Genomic DNA, 16,797 nt, shown 5'->3' with positions numbered 1-16,797 from the left:
GAGGAGGACACACCAAGGGGGGAGAGCAGGGTCTCCGTCCACAGAGACCCCTAGACGGGCTTCCAGTGCCGCCAGTGCAGCAGCTGCTCCCAATCTGAGCCTCTGTGCTGTGTTAGCAAGAGCCCAGCCCTGGCCGGACCCCACTGATCGGGACCCTCTCTGGGCTGTACTTGAGAATATTCATGTCTTAGAAAAGAGCCAGGGGACAGCCTGAGGGAACTACTGGTCTCGTAGGAAAAACATCCGTTTTGCAATCAGACCTGGGTTTGAATCTTGGCTCCACACCTGGCTGGTCCCATAACCTCGAGCCAGCGACTTCACCTGCTTGGGAGTCTGTCTGGCATGGAGGATGGGCACAGCAACCTCTCCTGCTGCAGGGACCAGGTGAGGTCATGTCTACGAAGCTCTGTCCCGGTTTCTGGCATGGTAGGTGGCCAGTGGCTTTGCACTGGTCCACAGCCGGCACACATTTAGAGCATGCTTGCAGGCCACAGACCATCGGGAGGAAGGCGTGCAGATGCGCTGCCTTCTAGGGCCTTCCAGTCCAGCCCAGAGGCAGCCGGGCATCTCAGCACTACCCGGCCAGGTCTTTTCTGCCTTCTCTGCTAAGTACACGACTGCTCCAGCGATCTGGAGGGGAGGAGGGAGTTTGGAGGGGAGGAGGGAGTTTGGAGGGGAGGAGGGAGTTTGGAGGGGAGGAGGGAGTTTGGAGGGGAGGAGGGAGTTTGGAGGGGAGGAGGGAGTTTGGAGGGGAGGAGGGAGTTTGGAGGGGAGGAGGGAGTTTGGAGGGGAGGAGGGAGTTTGGAGGGGAGGAGGGAGTTTGGAGGGGAGGAGGGAGTTTGGAGGGGAGGAGGGAGTTTGGAGGGGAGGAGGGAGTTTGGAGGGGAGGAGGGAGTTTGGAGGGGAGGAGGGAGTTTGGAGGGGAGGAGGGAGTTTGGAGGGGAGGAGGGAGTTTGGAGGGGAGGAGGGAGTTTGGAGGGGAGGAGGGAGTTTGGAGGGGAGGAGGGAGTTTGGAGGGGAGGAGGGAGTTTGGAGGGGAGGAGGGAGTTTGGAGGGGAGGAGGGAGTTTGGAGGGGAGGAGGGAGTTTGGAGGGGAGGAGGGAGTTTGGAGGGGAGGAGGGAGTTTGGAGGGGAGGAGGGAGTTTGGAGGGGAGGAGGGAGTTTGGAGGGGAGGAGGGAGTTTGGAGGGGAGGAGGGAGTTTGGAGGGGAGGAGGGAGTTTGGAGGGGAGGAGGGAGTTTGGAGGGGAGGAGGGAGTTTGGAGGGGAGGAGGGAGTTTGGAGGGGAGGAGGGAGTTTGGAGGGGAGGAGGGAGTTTGGAGGGGAGGAGGGAGTTTGGAGGGGAGGAGGGAGTTTGGAGGGGAGGAGGGAGTTTGGAGGGGAGGAGGGAGTTTGGAGGGGAGGAGGGAGTTTGGAGGGGAGGAGGGAGTTTGGAGGGGAGGAGGGAGTTTGGAGGGGAGGAGGGAGTTTGGAGGGGAGGAGGGAGTTTGGAGGGGAGGAGGGAGTTTGGAGGGGAGGAGGGAGTTTGGAGGGGAGGAGGGAGTTTGGAGGGGAGGAGGGAGTTTGGAGGGGAGGAGGGAGTTTGGAGGGGAGGAGGGAGTTTGGAGGGGAGGAGGGAGTTTGGAGGGGAGGACCCAATGTGCTGGGGGCCCCGGGGGGAGGGGGTCTGTTCTTGGTGCGAATATTGGGTACAGAGAGAAAACACGGGGGGAGATGGGGCGTGATTCTATCAGGAACCCAGCCTGAAGAAACGGAGTCACAGGGCACCGACCGTGTTCACGCATATGCGATTCTGGCGCTAAGTGGTGGGTACAGGGGTCTCTGTCGAGGGTTTTAGGGTTTTAGGAGGTCCTTGAAAAAAGAGAGCTAATGAAGTTGGCCTGGACCAAGGCAGCCTGTGGGAAAGAGGGTTTCCTTAGACCAAAAATCCGGTGTGGACAAAGAGGCAGGGTGACTGGGGCGAGTCGGGGAGGGAGGAAAGAGAGGGCTCAGAGCAGCAGCTAGCTGACTCTTTGCTCAGACAAATGCTCTGGATTTCCAAGGAGCAGTTTGCTCCCAAGACATGCACGCTTTATCGGGGAGTAAGAGCCCGTAGCGGCCCCGTCCTCTGGCCGAGGGACCTGCCAAACCCAGCGTCCGCCCCTTCCAGCCGCCAGCGCTTGGAGAATCTCGCTCGCTCTCGGATGCAGCAGCTGCTTCCCTCCTGGCAGATTTGAGGACCTGACCTTGCAGTTGGCTCTGCTTCTAAGTGGGAGCCACTAATGAGATTAGTTGCCACTTTCCATTAGTGGCTCCTAAGGTCGGGCCCGTCTTGCCCCCAGGGGAGGATGCCGAGGGAATCTCAAGTAAATCTGTCCTCCGTAAGGTGCTGCTAAGGATACAGCGGACATTCCGGTTTAGAAATCAGCCTCATTTGCTGCCTCCTATCAACTAAGGAAAGATCTAGACAGCGATGAGAAGAGGGAAAGAAGCAACAATATTTTGATCTGGCTATCAGATGGTGGGTGGCTTGAAAGACTTTCTCTTCTTGGGAGGAGGGAGTTTGGAGGGGAGGAGGGAGTTTGGAGGGGAGGAGGGAGTTTGGAGGGGAGGAGGGAGTTTGGAGGGGAGGAGGGAGTTTGGAGGGGAGGAGGGAGTTTGGAGGGGAGGAGGGAGTTTGGAGGGGAGGAGGGAGTTTGGAGGGGAGGAGGGAGTTTGGAGGGGAGGAGGGAGTTTGGAGGGGAGGAGGGAGTTTGGAGGGGAGGAGGGAGTTTGGAGGGGAGGAGGGAGTTTGGAGGGGAGGAGGGAGTTTGGAGGGGAGGAGGGAGTTTGGAGGGGAGGAGGGAGTTTGGAGGGGAGGAGGGAGTTTGGAGGGGAGGAGGGAGTTTGGAGGGGAGGAGGGAGTTTGGAGGGGAGGAGGGAGTTTGGAGGGGAGGAGGGAGTTTGGAGGGGAGGAGGGAGTTTGGAGGGGAGGAGGGAGTTTGGAGGGGAGGAGGGAGTTTGGAGGGGAGGAGGGAGTTTGGAGGGGAGGAGGGAGTTTGGAGGGGAGGAGGGAGTTTGGAGGGGAGGAGGGAGTTTGGAGGGGAGGAGGGAGTTTGGAGGGGAGGAGGGAGTTTGGAGGGGAGGAGGGAGTTTGGAGGGGAGGAGGGAGTTTGGAGGGGAGGAGGGAGTTTGGAGGGGAGGAGGGAGTTTGGAGGGGAGGAGGGAGTTTGGAGGGGAGGAGGGAGTTTGGAGGGGAGGAGGGAGTTTGGAGGGGAGGAGGGAGTTTGGAGGGGAGGAGGGAGTTTGGAGGGGAGGAGGGAGTTTGGAGGGGAGGAGGGAGTTTGGAGGGGAGGAGGGAGTTTGGAGGGGAGGAGGGAGTTTGGAGGGGAGGAGGGAGTTTGGAGGGGAGGAGGGAGTTTGGAGGGGAGGAGGGAGTTTGGAGGGGAGGAGGGAGTTTGGAGGGGAGGAGGGAGTTTGGAGGGGAGGAGGGAGTTTGGAGGGGAGGAGGGAGTTTGGAGGGGAGGAGGGAGTTTGGAGGGGAGGAGGGAGTTTGGAGGGGAGGAGGGAGAATGAGGCAGCGTTATTTTGGGGCCTGGCCTGCGCACCCTGCTGCGGCTCCGAGGGCTCACTTCCTGGGCGATAACACGGGAGGAGATTCCACCCCGCCTGCCTACCACGTGGGCCAGTTACTGGTATTCCGCAGGCTTCTCTTCCAAGAATTAAACATCTTTTTTTGCAAAAGCAGGGCCATATTAATCCCTGAAGAGGCGCGAGGCAGCTTCTCCCTTCCTGAGAGCTATGGGGTCTTGGGCGACGACCACCCCGCCCTGCATTCCTGCCGCAGCTCTGCAACCCTGCACCCCCCGGCTTGGACCCCCCCCCCTGCCCAGCCCACCCAGCCCACTGCCCACTCACTCTCCAGCCTACTTGCCTGGACTCCAGCTCCTCCGTGAGAAGTGGGGGCAGGGCCAGGCTGAGGTCAGGGAGCAGGCACATGGAAATGGCGTGGAGAGAACCAGAGCAATTTGCCGCCCCCCCACCCCCGCCAGCCCCCCACTGGACACACAAGCGGAGGCAGGCAGCGCTGTCTCGGCATGCAGGAGGCCGGGGCTGGGCAGCGCACCCCAGGAAAGCCTCAGGGACAAAAGGTAGGTCTGGGCCTGGACGTGGGGTGTGGGAGTGTGGTCAGTGCTGTGTCTCTAACTACAGGACTCATGATGGCGAAGCAAGAGGAACCCACCACTGGTTTCCGAATAAGCACAAGTGGCAGGGGGTAGGGGAGGAGTCTCAAAACAGCAGCAGCGTGGTGCCCGGACCCGTTCTGGAGCACTGTGGGCCGAGCTCATGGCCATGCAGGTGCCGGCAACAGCCCAGCTCGGGTTCAAGGCTTGGCTGGGCGGCCAGTCACACCCTTGAACTTCTGGCCCAGTGGAAAACGGGAAGCTAGCACAGCCAGGCAAGCCTCATGCTGGGTCGGGGAAGTAGGTCAGAAGGGCCCGGGTAGTCACTGTTTCCATGCTGACGGCTAAGCTAGAAATGTTAAGAGTTGGTTCAGCATCACCCTTGCCCCTGGGCCCCTAAGGCCAGGGCAGGCTCCTCTAGACCAGCTCTGAGCCAATTTAGGGAGAGGCTGGGAGAGATCTGAGCAGGAGACCCAAGCCCAGTCCCAGGATAACTGCAGAACTGGAATAGCCTATGACAGTACATGGGGGTGTGTGTGGACCCCCAAGAGTGCACCTGTTGGCAAGCCACTCTGTATCCTTCGCTCTACCCGGAAGGGCCTGGATGCTCCCAGAGGAAAGGAAAACGTGTTCCTACCTCAAGGGCTGAGCTCATCGTTATCGCTCACTGGAATTCTGGGGACTGTTGGCAGTTTAACGAAGAAGAGAGAAACCCTGCAGTTTGGCGGCAAGAGAGTTTGACGCGAAGAGTAAAAGCTGACCTGATGCAGGACACTGAGATCAGTCCCACCACGTGCAAGATCCGCTCCATCGTAGATGCACGAAAGGTGTCAACAAGACCTATTAAGCCACCTCTGTCGCCTGTACGATTGCTTTTACCCAAAGACACGAATACTAATAAGAAGCCTTGGATCAAGGGCTACAGAGAGAATGGGGGAAAGAGAAAGTTGTCACAGGAGAAGGGCTTAGGGCCGAGCGTGCTGAAGGACACAGGCGCTGAAAGCCTCGGCTCTGACACGTCTGCTGCGTTCCCAGGCAGCAGACACAGATGCAAACGGAGGGTCTGCCCAGAGCCTGCCCCTGGGCACGGCAGACAGTGAGACAGGCGCATGTTCGAGAAGCGATCTCGGACCTTCGGGGTCCTGTCTGCCTGAAGACTGCAAAGCACCTGACCCTACCCATCGTCTCGCCAGGACTGACGCGCTGCGCTGGCCTTCCAGTCGCATCACAGCCCGAACGAGAGTCAACCGGGCACCACCGACCGCATCCACAGATCGTGAGTCAGAGGTGAAGGGCTCCCAGCCCGTGCAAGTGGCTGGAACCGAGAGGGGCTCACGAAGGGACCCACAAGCATCCTGCTCTTCCCTTCCCCGAGATCCACTCTCTCCCAGGAGAGAGACGGTTGAGACTGGGCATTGCCGTCCCACTGAGACAGATGCCGGATTCTGCACCAAAGAACCCCTTAGGGTTTCAGGCTGCCGGTGGTAAAGTCATGATAAGTCGCAGGCCTCGTGGCTTTGCAGACAGAACGCTTCCACGGACCATCACAACAATCTCCCGGCGGAGATGATAGGTGTGCACACAGCTTCTCTTGCGTGTTTAGCAGTGACTTCAAATTCAAATGACTCCCTGATGATATCCATCATGAATATGCATCAAGCCCTTTCTTAGATAAATAATAATTACTTGGCAATTGATATGCTGGAAGAGAGAAAAGTATTACGGTTGGAGAATGGATTTGTATTCAGGGGGAAACTTTGGGAAATGATGGGAGTCATGGAACGGCCCTGAGCAGGAGCACTCAGGCTTTGTACTCCTGTCAGCCACACGCCAGGGAGGAGGGGACTCTGGGGACCGTCACGTCGCCATTAGGGAGACGAGATGAGTTCTGTTATTTGACAAAGAGCCATGATTCCCCCCCCCCCCCCCCCCCCCCCCCCGCCCCATACGAAGCCATTAATGCCATTCCTTCTTTTTGCTGCTGTTCTGGAGACACTTGCAAACGCTTCTAGCCTCAGCACGTGGCCTTTTGTTTTATGGTCACAATTTTTTTAAAAGGCCCCCATCCTTGAGGAGCCATACCCCACCCATGCTACACTACCTAACCCGGCTGCAAAAGGCCTCTGCGAGCCTGGCCCCTCAGGCCTGGTCCATGTGAGACGGCGTTAGATGGTCTTCTCCAGAACTAAGTCACAGCAGATCCTGTTCCAGTCAGGCCGCTGGTGCCTTCCCTCTCAAGGTGTACATGTGGGAAAGGGCAGCTCTATCAGGGTGACCCCTCCACCCAAGGGTCGTGAGAAGAGCAAGCAGGAGAGACAACGGGGATTAATAAGTGCTCCCCAGAGAAGTCGGCTCCCTGCCATTCTAGAATGCAGAAGGCCCTAGAGGTCAGCCTGGTCATGCAGATGGAGAATGCCAGTACATGGAGCTGCCTTTCTAGATGGCTCACCAACCCCCCAGCCCTGGAGGCCCCACCCTCGGCCTCAGAACTCAGCCTATGAATGGACGAGCGGTCCTGTCCTCGCTGTTCCCTGATCGCCCACCGTGGAGGTGAAGCTCAGACACACAAGTCCCAAGGATGATGTGGACCATGATGCCCTCTGTGGAAAGCAAGCAGAAGGAGCCCCTGCCAGAAGCAGCGAGGGGAACCAGCTCACCCCTCCTCTACAAGGCAGCGGCCTGACAAGCCGTTGGTGCTCGAACAACACTTTCCTCCTGAGATCAAAGTAAACCTCACATAGCTCAAATACAGCACCCGAGGTCCTGTCCATTAGATCTCGTTACAGCGAATCCCAAGGCCAGGATGCTAGCAAACCCTGCCTGGAATAAGCAGAGGCCTGATGCAGCTCTGGGAACTTGGATGCACAGGGTGGTCTTTGCAAGGGGGTTTGGCACAAATTCGTACCTTAAGCTCTTTTAAGACTGGTTTCACAAGGTCACACCTGTCCTGACTCCAGGCATCCCTTCCCACCCCAAACACCAGGCAAAGGAGGCAGGGAAGGGGAGGGTGGAGTTGTGTGCATCTTGTTCCTCGGTGACTTCAAGTCCTTATCCAACAACATCCAGCCAAGCCAGCCAAGCCCAACTCAGAGCGGGGGATACACGGGAAACCAAAACGTTTCCTCCCAGGTCAACGGCATCCCCTCTATCCCCCTCTTCTCCCACAAGCAATGATCCAACAGCGTGAGCGATCCCTTCCGGCTCCCTAAGTTCTAAACCTGCCCCTTGCCCCTCGCTAGGGAAGGTGCGTCAAGCCCATGAGAGTGGAGCCTGAGAGGTAGGGAGGAGGCGGAGGAGAACCTGGGCCACAGCCACTTGCGTCTGCTGCTGCTGCTGCTGGAGGAGCTGCTGGAGGAGCTGCATCTGGTGGTGCGTGGACAGCGGCGTCCCTGGGCCCAAGCCCGGGGGCTTCGAGGAGCAAGAGGGAAGGAGCATCCTGGGCGAGGCTGCCAGCATGGGCTCCTGGGGGTGGGGAGAAACCTGGAGGAGAGAGAAGACAGGCATGACCCCGAGCAGTGGCTGCTGTTTGACAGATGCCACGAACATGGGCGGGGTGAGTGAAATGCCCACTTGTAACCACGGGTTAGAAATGCTGCATCCCTACAGGACCCTGGGCCGGGGTCACTCATCGGGAAACCCTGCTTGGACCCTCAGTAGCCGCCCCAGTGTGATGGAGGCAGGCAGTGGCACCTGCCTCTCATGCTACATCCAGTGACACCACACCTGGATGCAGAGGGAGCCTAGCCACCTGCCTGCCGCCCCATTAGGAGACCAGGAAGAGGCCAGCCTCCATCCTCACTCTGCTGCGTCTCTGGGGCCCCTCCTCCAGGGCCTGTGGGGGCTTCTCAGGGCTGCCCACTGGACCACGGGGCTGTGTGAGGGGGGCCACTCCAGCCAGCCCTCCTTGCAGGGACAGCCGCCGGTCTGGACAGACCCTCTCTAGAGGCTGAACACGGTTTCTATGCTGTTCCCGGGGTCTCCCTTCTGGCGGGCGGGAACTGTCACTAAGACGGCTCATGTGATCCATAAATCAAGTGCAAGGAGAGACGTTTTGTGTCTGGAGCTCTGCTGCTGCTCCTTCTTCAGACACGCGGGAGGGAGGCACCCAGTGGCAGGCAGGCTCTTAGGGTTTGCAGCAAATAAATGGCCCGAGAAAACGTCAGGCAGGGCGCCAGGCTGGCTCAGGGCTTAAGGCTCTGTTCTTGTTCAGGCCGGGATCTCCCAGTCCTGGGATCAGGTCCCCATCGGGCTCCCTGCTCAGTGGGGAGCCTGCTTCTGTCTCTCTCTAACCCCCTCCCCTGTGCTCTAATACATAAATAAAACTAAAAAAAAAAAAAAAAAAAAAAAAAGAAAGAAAATGTCAGGCAGATGACGGGGGACCCCACCGGCCTCCAGACTAGAGACAGACTTCTCCCAATGAGCGTCCCCCTCGCCCCCACAACCTGCCCCAGAAGAGGCTGACCCCCGACAGGGGGAAGAGGCGCTGGGACATGAGGAGTCCAAGGGGAGCCCCGCTTCCCAGCTCTCTCCTTCTGGGATTTTCCTGTGTCTTCAGGTAGAAGGTGCTCAAGTCCTTAGTTTCCTGGCCTGGATTCTATCGGGAGTTCCTTGGGAGCCCCGTCATCCCCGCGGCAAGACGTGTGGTTGATGATGATCCAGGATACATGGCTTTCCAACCCTCAAGGGGCCAACTGCAGGCAGAGGGGCCTGAACCTACTCTGCTCCAGCTGCTGGGCCCAGGGATGGGTCACGGGGATGCGTGACAGGGTGGGCTTTGGGGGGCACTGGGGCGGGAGGAGCCGCCATCTAGGGCAGCACGGCCAGGGGGCGCTGAGGGGACCCCCCCAGAGGGCAGCACCACCAGGGGCACCGAGGGGATACCCCCCAAGGGCAGCACAGCCAAGGGTCACTACAGGGACTCTCACCCCCCGAGGGTGGGGTGTAACCCCGTGGCATGGAGACACCCTCCAGTGCCGGGCCGCGTGTCCCAAGCCCCCCCTCCCCCCCGCAGAGGAGCAGAAACCTGCCCCTGCCATCCCGTGCCCTCACTCTGCAGCTGACCCTGCACGGGTGACACGGGCGACAATGGGACTCAGAGCGGCCAAGGCCACAGCACCTGCTGTTCCGCAGGGCGTACAGCCCATGGGACGGGTCACCCCCCACCTACCTTAGGGTCCGGGTGGGAACCTCCTTCCTTCCCGACAGCATCAAGGTCGGTGACCCCTCGGCTGAATTCCAGACTGTCGTTCCCGGGGAGCGGGCCCTCCACCGCGTCGATGTCTGTCTCCTCTGCGGTGGCCGTGGACGCCCTCTCTGCCCCAGGGAGCTGGCGGCCTGCGGGGGGACAGAGGGGACGGAGGGGATGGGGGGCACCGCCAAGAACTTGGTCGGCACTGCCCAGCCTGCCCCGGGGAGGGGGCATGTGACAGATCCGAGGCCCGCACCCCTCGGAGCCGGGCTCCGACCTTGGGGCCAAGCACGGAGGTCAGGAAAGGGCCTGCGGCGGGAAGCAGCGCTGGGGGGCAAGAGGGGTGGCTGGCTTTTGAGCCTCGCCCACCGTCTACACCCCACTTTTTGCCTCCCCCCTGGAGGCGGCGGCTGCGCTCAGCGTAGGCATGAAAGTCCTGCCATTTCTCAAGTCCCTTCATCCCTGGTTCCTTTCTGCCTCTGGATTCTATGAAAACCTGGCGATTCCTTGGCATTTCCTGGGAGCAATCTTCCTTTCTCTACATTTGGCATTAGGCTCCCTACTACTATACTCAACTAAGATTGCTGAAAAGATTTCGGAAACCAAGAACCGACGGTAAAACGGAACGGGGCTCACGTCAGCAGGAAACGCGGGGAGCCAACTCCCTCCCGGAGCAGCCAGGCCTGGGTCAGCTGAGGCCCTGCCTTGCAGAACAAATACTACTACTGCTTTTTTTTTTTTTATATTTATTTATTTAAGTAATCTCTATACCTTGCATAGGGCTTGAACACCATCCCAAGATCAAAAGTTGCCCGCTCTACCAACCGAGCCAGCCAGTTGCCCCTGGAACAAATAGTCCTAACACGTCTCCTGTGCAAACCCACAGGAGTCATCCAGGGAAGCAAGCCCGGTGCTCGGAAAGGCAACGGGGTGCTTGGCTTTCCTTCCTGGCTGCTCAGGGACGTGGGACTCGGCCCGGTAGGGAGCAAGCAGCGGGCAGGAGCGCAGAGGGCAGGCTGCTTCCCACCACAGCCCCGCGGCCGGAAGGGGCCTTCCTGGTGGCCACAACGCTGGCCTGTGACAAAGAGGGCTGGCTTATGGCTAGTTTTCAGCAGGTGGATGGGGCTGCAACGTACGCATGGGTGCTCTGTGCCAGTGTGGAGATAAACAGGGTGAGACGCAGGAGCGTGAGCAGGTCCCCAGTATTCGTCTGTGGGTGCACCTGGCATTGGGCGCCTGGCCTTCTGCACCCCCTCCCCCAGTCCTGAGGCCCAGGCTGGGTCTCACTCCTGTTTCCCAGGGGTCTGGCACGGGGAACGTATTCAATAAGCACTAACAAGGGAAAATCGCGTCATGACAGGGGAGGGGGCTGCCCCCCGCCCCGATCCTGGAGTCCCTAAACACACACAGTGTTTGGAGACGCCCAAGCCAGAAGTCTGGGAGGATCAGAAACCCTCTCAGGTTCCGGCTCTGCTTCTCAGGGAGCCAGACTCCACCACCGCCGTGCCTGGGCGACGGGAGGTCCCAAACCAAGGCCAAGGAAGGAGACTCACAAGCCACGGGGCTGCTGCTGAGAAACTCCCTGCCACCCCGTGGGCTCTCGGATGATGGCGTCTGATGTCCTGGACCTTGCCTGTGGCTAAAGGGGGGGTCAGTACGGCAGCAGACCCGTCAGAGCCACGAGGGCTCTGGACGCCGTGCCTGTCGGCGTCTCCGGTAAGCCAAGGCCTAGACAGTGCGCCCACAGCGAGCGGGCTTCCTCAGTCCTGACCGACAAGGGGGTGGCGATGTCATATTTGCAACTTTCCCGGCACCAAGAAGCTTAAAGGACGAGAGTCGATATGCAAAACCCTCAGCAACCCCTGGCACGCCGCAGTCGCCCCTGGAAGAGGGAGCCGCGCACCTGTAAGAGGCTCGGGGTGGGGGTAGCGCTGCTTTCTAACCGCTGAGCCTATTTCCACCCGGGATGAACTCAATTCTAGGAACCGCCGGGCAGACCCGATTTCATTTACTCGGTTAAGAATCTGTAAAGCACCTGTATGTGACAGACCTGCCGGGCGTGTAAGGATAAGTGAGCAAATGGGTTCCCCAGCATGATGGAGGAAACACACGAGGCAGCAGGACGCCACAGGAGCCCGGGGCCCCGCAGTGGGGGCTGTCCCAGGTGCGGGGCGACAGCTAACCAGGGGGCGGTTAGGGCCGCGCGTGCGGAGGGGCCAATGCCGCCTGAGAAGGCTCAGCAGCTAAGGCAGGTGGAGAAGCGGGCACGGGGCGGGGAGCACGGGGCCAGGGGGTAGTCACTGCAGGCCGGGGGCAGAGACACGGCCAGCGGCTCTGTACGGAGGGACCCGAGCAGGAGGGCTTGGGATTTTATCTTGACGGAGCGCAAGCAGGCGAGTCATACCAAGGGATTTTCATCTTTTCACATTTCAACCCCAGAGACGATGTGGAGGATAGATCTAGAAGGATGACAGAGAAAGCAATACCCCAGGTGGGAAGGAGGAGGGTTGACACCAAGGGGGTGGCAGCAGCAGAGGAGGGAACAGATTTGAAAGGGGGGGGGCAGCAATCACAAACAAAAGACAAACTGTGGTGGGGGAGGACAGAGAGCAGTGGGGAGGGGAGTATGCGTAGGAGTTCTGAAATTTCTGAATTGGGGGACCTGGTCAGGGCTGGTGTCCTGTTGGGAGGTTTCAAGAGGAACAGAGTTGGGGCACCTGGGGGCTCAGCGGTTGAGTGTCTGCCTTCGGCCCAGGGTGTGACCCCAGGGTCCTGGGATTGAGTCCCGCATCAGGTTCTCCGCAGGGAGCCTGCTTCTCCCTCTGCCTGGGTCTCTCATGAATAAATTTAAAAAAAAGAAGAGGAGGAGGAGGAGGAGGAACAGGGTTGTGGGTAAGAGGACACGCTGGGTTTTCAACCTGCTGGAATCATAAGGTCTGTAACAGCTGAGTGGAGATACAATCAGCTGTTGGGTGCGTAAGTGGAGAGTTCTGGAAAAAGGTCTGGCCTGGAAAGAAACATCAGTTGAAACCACGGAAGTAAGAAAAGAACAGCAGGGACAGAGCCCAGGAGAGATGCAATGGATGTTGCAAAGTGAGGAGCAGATTTAAAAAAAAAAAAAAAAAAAGCAAGGTGGTGTGTGCGTGCGTATGGGGAGGTGCCCCCCGCCTGTGCTGAACCGAGCACAGAGGGCTGTTTGCTAGCGAGGGGCCCTTCGGTGACCTTGACTGGTGGTCTCGAGAAGGGCTGGCAGGCAGCAGACGCCACATCCCTGGAGGCTGAAGGGATAATGGAGGGTGGGGGTGCAGGGAAGAAGCTGCACGAGTGCAGATGAATCCGGCAAGAAGCCCAACGATGAGGGAAAGAGATAAAGTTGGATGTGGTTTTGTTTTGAGGATGAGAAAGGCTTGACCTTATCTGTGTGCAGTGGGGAAGGAGTCAGCCTTGGCGGAAGGCTCAGGTGACCTCCGGGCACGGACGGTGGTGGCGGCCTGGCACTCAGGAAGCAGGTGAAGGGTCGTCCCGGCCGGGAGGAGGGCTCTGGCCACGGGTGGAGGTCGGGCATGTGGCCTGCGGTGGCCAGGCCGAGCCGGGTGACCCCAGCAGCCGGGGGAGGAACCGTGGAAGGCTGCTCTCGGGGGGCTTGGGGGGCCCGGCCGGCACCAGGGGCTCAGCGCCCAGCAGCCCTGGGTCAGTGCACGGCTTTTTTCCACGTCGATTACATGGTGACAAAATGGGTTCGTAAAAGCACGAGAGGTTATCTGCTCAGACGAAGGGCTGGAAGTGGCCACTTTTAGGCCTCAAAACTGCAAGAGTGACAGCTTGAATGTACACGGCACGTCCTACAGGCCAGGCGCTCCTTTGCGGGGTCTCACCTGTATAATTGTGCATCCTCAGAAGGGCTCTCAGGGGACACGGACAGATAATCCGAGGCACACGGTGGGGAAGGAGGGCGCGGTGGCGGCTCCAGGCCCGGTACTCGGAACCGCGGTGGCACCTGGTGGCACCTGCTGCCCCCGACCCCCAGCTCGCAGCCCCCACCTGCGGCCCACCATACCTCTTCTTCCCTACTCCCCCCACTTTGCTCTCGGATGATCTTGTCCATCTGTCACGGGTCTATACCCGTGAGCGAGGTATCGGGGGCCCGTTCGGTTGCCCACGGTTTACCCAGAATCGACCCTGGCACACGGGGGAAGGAGACAAACACCTGTCGCCGGAGGAGGACACAGGGAGAACAAAGGACAGGGCAGCGGTCCCTGGGGATGGAGAAGCAGGTGGCGGGACCCAGCAGTGTGCTTCCAGGTCCACACGAGCGCCACGTCCAGGTCGGCAGGTGCGACAGGTACACAGCAGGCAGCCCCCAATCCACCGCTCCCCGTCTCGATGGCCAGTTCTCTTTCCAAGCAGCTCTATTCTTCCAAAGGGCTCCGGGCCCTTGCCCACGCCGGATGGCTGCCGTGGGAGGAGGATGCCTCCCGGGGAACGGTACCGCTCCCGGGAAACCCTCTCCAGGAGTCCAAGAAAGCACACAAGGCCAAGAGCAAGGCGAGGGGAAGGGCAGCAGCGGCCCTGCCTGGCTCGGAGCCCCAGGGACGGCCCAGGGTGGCCACTGCCAGAACGTACAAAAGACAAACCTTCCCGAGGGTAGGGAACCGTGGAAAGAACGGGGGGGGGGGGGGGGCGCGGGCGGACGGGGGAGGCGGCGCACACGGTGAAGGTGAATGCCGTCTGAAAAGCATGGCTGGAACCCAGCTGGCGACGGGCTGGCATTAAAGACACCAAAGCCTGTGCGCCGTCCAAGTCCTCCGAGTGCACGGGTCCCCCAGCACGGTGGCGGGTCTGCCGTCCCATCCCGTGGGGGCGGCTCCAGCAGAAAGATAAACGCTGCAGTAAATGGAAAGCTCTCTAACTAATGTGTTTTTTCTCGAAAAAAAAAAAAAAAACCAAAACACACACACACACATGCACACCCCAACCAGCAGTTCTACTGTGGTGCCCCGTCACAGACAAAAATCCTAACGTGGTCCATAAAGGCTTCTGGGAGAGGCACTTATGGGAAGAAGAGACGTGTTCCTCGTGGTTGATGGCCCATGAACAAGCAAGTGGGGCCGGAAAGAAATAGAAGGGGACTATGGGGCCGGGCAGTAAGCAGGTTTCCTTGAGGAAGAAAGGCTGCCCAGCCCAGATCCGTGGCATCCCAGACGCTGGTGCTCAAAGTAGGCTTAGCCCTGTGCGAGAAACCCTGCAGAGGGCACCCTAATGATTTGACTCAGACCTGTCCTAAAGCCAACGGGACCTGAGAGATGCTCCTGTCTACCTCCTGCCCCGCAGAGATGGGGCAGATCGGGCACACCAGACCCAGAGCCACAAAATTAGCTCATGTGTCATGTGTATCTGAGGCCCCTGAACAGCATGGGGGTCAGGGCTCCGACCATGCAGCTGAAAATCCACATGTAACGTCTGACGCCCCCGCAACTTAACCTCATGGCTGTGTCAACAGGCGATTAACACGTATTTTGTAGATCACAGGTAATAAGCTATATTTCTAGAATACAAAAGCTAGAGAACAGGACGTGTTGCTAAGAATAAGGGGCCGTCGGACAGGGAATGGGTGGGGATGTGGGAGCGGGGCCTCGGGGCGAGCAGAGAGCTGATGGTGACAGTGGCTGTGGGGTTGAGACCACCATGGCTGTGGCCGCCCGGCTGTAGCAGATGGTCGCATCACAGCAACGGGCCCGCCAGCCACAGTACCTCTCCTCTTACCACCTTTTTGGGGACAATTTTCTCAAATAACATTAATATACATGAGACCTCGGCGACCTGGCTTCCCCCGCGTACCACCGTCCCTAGGACGTTCTATGTGTGCAAACATCCAGTCCAGTGTTGTTTCTTCAAAGGTTAAGACATCAGAGAGTGGAGAGTGTATTCTTAAGGGGGTCACCCATGGCTGGGATGTGCTCTCTGTATAGTCTCCTGGCATCTCTGCAGAGCGGGCAAGTGACAGGGCCTGCCCCCTCCTTGTGTAAGTGACGCAGCCCTGCAGAGTGATGTATATTGTATCACGAAAATACACATACACATGGCAAGGAACTGGCTCGTGTGATCATGGAGGTGTGGCAAGTACAAAATCTGTCAGGCAGGCAAGAGACCCAGGGAAGAGAGGCAGCCCAAGTCCAAAGGCCATCTGCTGGCAGCACTCCCTCTTTGCTCTATTAAGGCCTTCAACTGATTGGTTGAGGCCCATCGACATTATGGAGGGGGCTGTACTTTATTCAAGGCCTCCTGATTTCAATATTAATCTTGGGGTGCCTGGCTGGCTCAGTCGGCAAAGCATCTCCCTTCGGCTCAGGTCATGATCCCAGGGTCCTGGGGTCAAGCCTCAGGCTGGGTTCCCTGCTCAGCGGAGAGGCTGCTCCTCCCACTCACTCTCCCTCTCTGTGTCTCAAATAATTAAACAAGATCTTTTTTTTTTTTTTTTAATGTTAAACTCATCTGAAAAATACCTTCACAGCAACATCTAGAACAACATCCTATGTCCTATGTGTCTGTGTCTGTGTCTGAGCTTTCTGTTCTGATCCGTCCAGGGACACATTCACTCATTGGTACGGTTTTATCTAGTATGGCTTGACGTTCTTCTGTCTGCAAAGCCACTCATCTGTCATCACTCCCATCTTTTCCAGAAATTTTTCTATTCTTATTTTTCCTTATTCGTGTTAAAATAATAAAAGCTAACATGTATCTGGTGTTTGCTATGTGCCAGGCATTTCACATGTATCTGCTCATCCATTGTCACAGTGATCCTATGAGGCGGACGCTGCTTTATTCCTGTTTTCTCCCAAAGAGGAAACGAAGGCCCAGAGAGGTTATAAACTTGCCCCCAAATCACACAGCCAGGGAACTGGTGCCACCAGAATGAAAACCAAGGGTCTGCGTGCTCAAGCCTGGATGCACCCTCTCCTGATGGATGTCCCCCTGCCCATCCCTCTGTGCCCACCTGCGCAGGTGCCTACCTGGGTCCCCCGAGCTGCTGCTGTTTCTCTCGCTCTCTCCATCCTCCTGGCCGTCGGCGTTCTGCTGTGTGTGCTGGAGGCTCAGCTTATGGCAGACCTCGAAGGCCTGCCCGACCGTCCGGACAATCCGCATAGCTTGGCTCTGGGAAGGGGAAAGGAGATGAGCAAGTGAGGGGCGTGGGGACCCTTTGCAAGGGCCCAGGAAAGGTGATGGATGGGAGAGGACGTGCCAGATCCTGTGTGGACAGAAACTCAGGGGGCAAACAAAGGAAAGAGCTGGAAAAACCAAATGTCGCTCTGATGTCCACATGCTCACAAAGAATAGGGCGGAGATCTTTTTCCTGAGATGGCCCTGAAAGTAGAAACTGACCACAGTTCTGCAACAGTAAGTCCACCGGAAGGACAGATAGCAAATACCCCAATTCTGGGCTTAGCCCAGGCCTCCTCCCAGGTATAACA

At 58.6% G+C, this 16,797-nt stretch overlaps 1 protein-coding gene across 1 annotated transcript in view; it reads right to left on the bottom strand.

Annotated features, from left to right (window-relative positions):
- The window catches only part of LOC121471526 (nitric oxide synthase 1 adaptor protein), a 265,854-nt gene that overhangs the window by 3,717 nt on the left and 245,340 nt on the right, over nt 1-16,797 (bottom strand). The window contains exons 6-9 of the mRNA XM_041722342.1: nt 16,339-16,480; nt 9,308-9,474; nt 7,411-7,620; nt 579-630 (exon numbers count right to left, since the gene is read on the bottom strand). Coding sequence (XP_041578276.1) covers nt 579-630; nt 7,411-7,620; nt 9,308-9,474; nt 16,339-16,480 — 571 coding nt within the window. The remainder of the gene's footprint in view (nt 1-578; nt 631-7,410; nt 7,621-9,307; nt 9,475-16,338; nt 16,481-16,797) is intronic.

Source organism: Vulpes lagopus, chromosome 11, assembly GCF_018345385.1.
Source record: "Vulpes lagopus strain Blue_001 chromosome 11, ASM1834538v1, whole genome shotgun sequence".
NCBI lineage: Eukaryota > Metazoa > Chordata > Mammalia > Carnivora > Canidae > Vulpes > Vulpes lagopus.
This window is presented reverse-complemented; position numbering and strand designations above follow the sequence as displayed.